This window comes from Protopterus annectens, chromosome 7.part0 (assembly GCF_019279795.1).
Source record: "Protopterus annectens isolate FY-2018-M chromosome 7.part0, PAN1.0, whole genome shotgun sequence".
Lineage (NCBI taxonomy): Eukaryota > Metazoa > Chordata > Ceratodontiformes > Protopteridae > Protopterus > Protopterus annectens.
Genome location: NC_056739.1, coordinates 319,206,851 through 319,213,820, shown reverse-complemented (window position 1 = coordinate 319,213,820; position 6,970 = coordinate 319,206,851). Strand labels below are relative to the sequence as shown.

Sequence of the window (6,970 nt, the reverse complement as noted above, 5' to 3'; positions counted from 1 at the left end):
AGATAATGGATTTCTATTTGTTTTTCCTAGGGTCACAATGGGTGTAACTTAATGACTGATGTAATTAACTTCTATCTCATGGATATTCTTCCACATGTAAATAATGAGGACAAAACCATTAACAAAAAAATCAGCTTTATAGAAAACATTCTGCATGGAATTAAGGAAACGATGCACCGCTGTGTAAGTACTTTTCACTGAACTTTGAGATTCTACTTCTATATAAATACTGATTCTTCGGATAAAAAAATTACAAGTTTAAGTGGCATTAAAAGCTAGAGGTATTTTATCATGACCATCTATAATGCGAATGTGACAGCTAATAATCCCTTTCCTTTTCTAACATTCTTTGAGGATTACTTGTAATTTTTTGAGCTCTAATAATTCATGTACTACCGCAAGAATTTATAACAAATATATCTGTAATCACATAAAGAAGGCACTTTTAAGCATTAAACATTGAAAACTTTTACGCAAGATCCTTGGAAAGCAAGTATTAATAAAAGAAATTGTAAACTATTTGAATATAGTTATGGAAAGAAGTTTTTAAATACTACTTGACATGTGACATTTACTCATAGGAGAACAGTATCCTCGACTTCTTATTGTGCAGCTGAAAACTTAAGTAACTTTTTTTGAAGTTAACATATTCAGTTAAGATTAAACAGTCTACAGATGGGGTATTTTTGGTCTAGCCCCTCCATGTGTCAGAAAATCTTGCTTTAGAAGAACTTGTTGTAATGGAAGAATTTGCAGATTTATAATAATTTGTGAACAAAAGAAACTGAAGACAACATTTACTATTAAAGCTGTAGCTTATGCACATCATTTTATTTTATTTATTATTTGTTTACTGGGAAAGTCTGACTGGGACAGACCCCATTTTCAACAGATTCCTGGGGAGAAATGTTTCAGAAGCATGTCTTGGGAATGTGGGAGGAAACCGGAGCACTCAGAGGAAACCCACACAAATGCAAGGAGGACATGCAGACTCTGCACAGAAGGCACCTCGGCCAAGAATTGAACCAGAGAACCTATTGATGTGAGGTGACAATGCTAACTGCTGCACATTTCTAGTATATGTCTAGATTAGACTCCACAGCACAAGGCATCTTAATTTCCAGTAGGTCTTGAAAACTGGCATTACAGTCTTACAAGCTAAATAAAATAAAAATGAGAAATGTCATTGAGAAAAAAAACCCAGAACACAAAGGTGCTGTGATACCTTTTATTTCACCAATACAAGTCTAGATTGTATCATAACACCTATATTTATCAAATAAAAGGTGTCACATCATACTTTTGTCCCCTCCCAAATTAATTTATGTTAATCACTAAAAAAGTATTTTTTAGTTAACTATAATAATGCAAGGGATGTAGATCCATTCCAAAATCTGAGAAACATATGTTCTAATGATATATTTCATATCTGTCCATCTTTGAAAATGATGGCCTTCTAATCTGTGTTAACTTACTACTGTAGTCAAAAAAATTAGTTTTTTGGTTTATGCGGCTTGAGAAGCTGACGTGGATGAAAGCATTACAAAGATGTTTAGAAACAGGAAGGTCTAACAGAGCTCACTGTGTGTAATCGTTATGTTGCCTGCCACAACACATCCCAGTATAATATAATGAATTATATGATGCAAGAATTTTGAATTTCCGTTATGTTTTTACCTTGCCTATTGTGACAGAACTGATAAAAGAAACAAGTAAAACATATTTGCTGAGGGGGGAGGGGGGACTGCAGGTGTTTTAACAGTCAGTGGGCCTCTCTGTGTGTTTTCAACAGTAAATATGCTAACTAGCTTTCACTGTATTCAGAAACGTGGTAATCATTCTGAAAGCTGAGATCTGACAAGAGCATGAACCATCTCATGTGCAATAGGTCAGAGAAAGGCTTTTTCTGATTTCTTTCATTGCAAAGGTCTATAATGACTTGTGATAGTCATTTGGGTTATTACTTAAAAGGCAGATAGCTAACTTTAATTGTAGTTGTAATATACATCAATGTTTTAGCTTAAGAAAAGAAATGCTAATATGGTGTTCAGTAATTTATAGCTCAATGACTCACTTAATGCCATACATTTTTCAATGTACAAGCAATAAAGAAAAGTTGTGCCATTTATTTTTGCATATACATGGGGAAAATCATTTTAGTCTTATGAAGAATTATATTTAACCTTTTGATTTATGCTAGTTTCTAGAAGTTAATCACTTTTAGATTACTGACATAACTATGGGAATGAAAACAACATTTTACTTAAAACTATACCTAATTAGTTGCCTTCCATAAAAAAAAATCTAGTTACAATGTTTTAATATCAAACAGTGCTGCCAGAAATGTAGCTGTGAACGTTAGCATGAAGCCTATTATAAAACTCCTGCTTACAAAAGAAACATTCCACATTGAAAGGAGATCTCAAAGACTATAATGTAAAATGTTACAAACTGTCTTGTGTATTAAAAATACACAGGAAAAAGATGAAATGACATTTCAGACTCTAAGATGACAATGACAGCTATCCAGAATTAACATCAGATGTGAAGCGGACGTCATTCCACTGTAGTTTCTATGGTGTTAGGTTAACATTTGAGGCTATACAAAAAGTATTAATCCTTGCAAGGACTAGTGAAGATAATGTTCTAAAACAGACTGTCTATAAGACATTATGCTCAAAGTCAGAGTATCAACCATAAAGCTGGATTCAATAACTTTCTAAACTATTTCATTTACTTAACCAGCAAACTTAAAGCCTTGCTTATTTTTAGAGTCAATATGTTATTTTAGAATATTCAAAGTGAAGTACCAATATTTTATTGTGTTCACATTTTCTCTGTTTAGCTCACATTCATATATGCCTTTTCCTTTATGTTTTTCAGCATAACTTCTTCTTTTGTGACAAAAAGAGTAAAGTCATGATGCAGATAAAAGACACATTCAAGAAGGTCAGTAATCTTGAAAAATATGTACTGCGTTGTAACTTCAATTATTTTTCCTCCACAGCATTTTCTTAAAGCACAAATGCATATTTGTCATGCCCCTACTTAATCCACTACACTGACATATTTCCTGCCCCCCTCCATTGACTTCCATCAACTTATCCTCCATATTTTTATCTTTCTTTTTTCGGTATTCTCTGTAACCTCGATCTGTCAACTGTAGTCTCTGTAACTTATGTATGATATGTATAATGTTTCTCTATTTGGGGATGTAACTACTGCTACTGTAATTTAGCCTAGTTAAATGCTGTATGTGCTTGTAATGCAAATGTCTCTGTTGGAGCTTTTATCCTCGGGTCTCCACTGAAAATGGGCTACTAGCCCAGTTGGACTAACCTGGTTAACAAATGTCAAATAAAGAAATAAAATATTCTAGTTTTCTTTCTAAAGCTAAAGAAAAACAATTATATTATAATAAGAAATATTACATCTATGGGATACAACAAGAAATGTAAAGTAAGTTATATATCAAACCATAAACTCAAAAGTGTTATTTTTACTTTGTTGATGATGGGCACTGCATAAGTGAAGATACAATATATAGTTTTATTTCCATTTATCATACTGTTTTTTAGTTTACGTGTGAAATATCCTGCATAACTCCTCTTCTCAATTTCTCATTAACTTTTCGAGTTGCTTTTTATGTACGAGATAATCTGTTTAAAAATGTTCTTTTTTAATGTATATTTCTGTCAAAATGTATTCTTGGTAACTAAAACTAAGCATATTTCTGTTCAAGTTTTTTTAGTATTGCCTCTGGATTATTCATGTGGCTTTTGAAAGTAATTTGTGATCTATTCCGCAAACCACTGCTCTTTTCCTTAGAAAGCTATGAGAATTCCTGGTCAGTAAAGTGGCATAATAAATATATAGCACTGGCAAATAAGTAATAACATGCATATAGAAAAAAGATAATATCATTGCAAAAGTTTTAAAAGTTGTATGGTCTTCTCATTTTCAGTATTAATGGGAAAATGTTTTAGGTCCCTTTATAACAGTCCCTTAATGAAAGCATCAAAAGTAATTTAACAAAAATAAAATGGCCAGATTTTCAGTGCAATGTGTAAAATGTTTAGTAGATGGGCTAAAAACTGTATAGTCAACTCAAATTTTCCTGTTTAACTTTTAACAGTAGAAGGCTTTATGCTTTTTTACTTAAATGCTGTGTGTAGTAAGCTGTTGTTATATAAAAGACAGAGGCTGATGATTGTCACATGATATATGATGGGCTGTGATGTCACTAACAATTTAAGAGGCAATGCATGCCTAATCAGAGACAAGGATATTTTGCATTAAGATATTTTATTGAGGTGAAAGAACTCAATAGTACAGCTCACAAGATTTCCCAGAATCAATTGAACACAAAATCTATTATGGCATGTTACTGAAGTATGACAGTATATAAGGTATTCATTGTTTACTTTTGTTTCTGTACACGGTGCTGCCATAATGCTCTTAATAATAAATTTACAGAAACCTTGAGATTTAAAAATTAGTCTTTCATTTAGTAAGATATTGCTGACACAAAGCTGCATTTTTACTTCAGTAAAACACAGCTGAAATACAACTTACATTTCTTTTTCACAGTTGCAGGAAAAAGGTATCATCAAAGCAGTTGGTGAACTGGACATTTTCTTTGACTACATAGAGGAATATGTAAACTCCAGAAAGAAGATATGAAACTGTGGATGCACAACAGACCATTAATGGAGCAATGCACAAAGACCTCAAATACTTTAAAGCTAATACTACTAAGCACAAACATACCTCTTTAGAAATGTATAAATATATATTTTTTTAATTTATATATTATGTGTATTTTCAATGGTATTTAAAATATGCACTGTGGAAGTATGTAAATTGTTTTGTCGAATTTACTGTAATTCTAGTTCAGGTAATGTTCACTGTGTGTAAATGTGTATTAATAACTGGAGAATATTCTGCTTTAATCTATTTACATAACTATGTATGTTTATGGGTTCATGTTTGCATACATATATTGAGCTAGACAAGCGCAGGAAGGTAAGACTTAAGTTTGACTTGTATTCTGCCAATTGCCAATACTTATGCCTCCTCTTTAATGGGAAATACCTTTACAAAGAAAATATTTTTTGTATTAAAATTAATTCCATTCATGCAACTGAAATTTCATATCAACTGATTACCAGTTGCAGTACTTCTGATAGTTAGAACTGCCAGTTTTCAATTTTGGTAAAGAATCATTTCAGTGTACTTATAAAAGTTTCAGTATAAAACAAAGTTAGAAAAATAAGTATTATCTTAAGTTTCTATTTAATGATTCTGGGTACATAAAATATCATGGAACAATCAAGGCATATAGCTTTATGGATATAACTAATGCTTGTACAACTTGAAGGATAATCAGGAATTAGATTTTCTCTGCATCTCAGTGCATAAACAAATTGATAACTCAGGGATGACTGTATCTGCTTCATATTCAATGTGTTGAGATATTTTTTCTAAAATCGTAAGGTGTCAGAAAGAGCAAAGCATGTTTTTATGACAAACCTGCACTATCGTTTTATGTAACCAAAATTTCTTTCACATCTGTTGAGACATCACTGCCAAAACAATCCCTTTAAAACAGCACAGCATTATCAGATATAGAGCGATTTTGTATAGTATTATTCATCACCAGCCGTCACTTTACAATGGAGTAAAATAAATACCTATAGCTTGGTATAGCACTGTTCAACCCCAGAGAGTGAGAGCTTTAATTTTATAGGAAAAATAAACTGACTTGCACTAGTCTTGCTTGTTGCTGTTTATAAATATGAAAGTGTAGAATTACCATGTAGTCCTGGGCACTGTTTTGGAGTGCTGGAGCTATGTTAATTTGTTATTGTTCTAATAGAACAAGGAAATATTGCAGCCTTTTTGCTGTTATCTAATTTGATACTGATAGCAACAACATGATGAATTTATTGGATTAGATTTTCCCACCGTTTTAAGTGGATTTATAATTAGATTTAAGACCCAATACAGGGTAGATCAAAGATGAAATATCCATGTTATTAAATAACACGAATCGTGTTGCATTCTTAAATGGTGATAGCTTAAGTCCATACTTGTCAAAGTAAGGACATATCTAAACTGTATTTAAAAAAGGATAGAATAAATTTATGTTCATTGTGTTTTCAAAACTGTAAGAAAATATACCTCAGTGTGAGAAGTCAAGTAAAATGTGTAACTGTTTAATGTGTACTTTTTTCTGTAATTCATTTGTTCATCGTTTTATGTCATATTGCTTTATGGATTTGTCTCCTTAATAAAGTTATTTTAAACATATTTGACTGTTTGGCTATTAAACCTACTCATACACTTCATACATGCTTTGATACATGAGTTATTAATATTTTGCTATTAAAATTCTACTATTGTAATGTCAGTGATGTAGTACCCATATCTTAGTTTACAATGCTCATGAAAAGCAGGATCACTTTTATATTTTCTCAAGCATTTTTATCTGTTATCATTGACAGAAAATTCCTTTAGGTACAGCATTATTTGCAGGATATTCTGCATAGATTTAACAGTTGTGCAAAAGTGCACATTTGAAAACAAGATCTAGAAGAAATATATTTCTGTAAGGCTCAACAGATTTAAGATAGAATAGAAAACATCACAATGTAAGGTCATAGTGAATACCCTGGAATGCTGAATAAAAGGGACTGTGCTGTAAAGCAAACTGTGGTGGAGTTATAATGGTGGACTGTGAAAACTGCTTACTTGCGCACTTTTTCAACTAATTTAAAACCTAGTAAAATGCTTCTACAATAACTACAGAATAAACAGGATTCACAAAGCTTTATTAGTTGAAGATGCTTTAAACTAGTTGCATAAAACCTCAAGTGTGGATACACAAGTAACTTTCTAGTAATTTAATGTTAATAGTAAGAGGGCCAGGTTAGGCAGGGTGTAAGAATCGACACTATGCGCAAAATAA

At 31.9% G+C, this 6,970-nt stretch overlaps 1 protein-coding gene across 1 annotated transcript in view; it reads left to right on the top strand.

Annotated features, from left to right (window-relative positions):
• Positions 1–6,215, top strand: part of IL10 (interleukin 10) — an 8,745-nt gene extending 2,530 nt beyond the window's left edge. The window contains exons 3-5 of the mRNA XM_044076071.1: positions 31–183; positions 2,884–2,949; positions 4,591–6,215. Of these exons, the coding sequence (XP_043932006.1) occupies positions 31–183; positions 2,884–2,949; positions 4,591–4,683 (312 nt within the window). The 3' untranslated portion in view covers positions 4,684–6,215. The remainder of the gene's footprint in view (positions 1–30; positions 184–2,883; positions 2,950–4,590) is intronic.
• Positions 6,216–6,970: the final 755 nt, after the last annotated feature.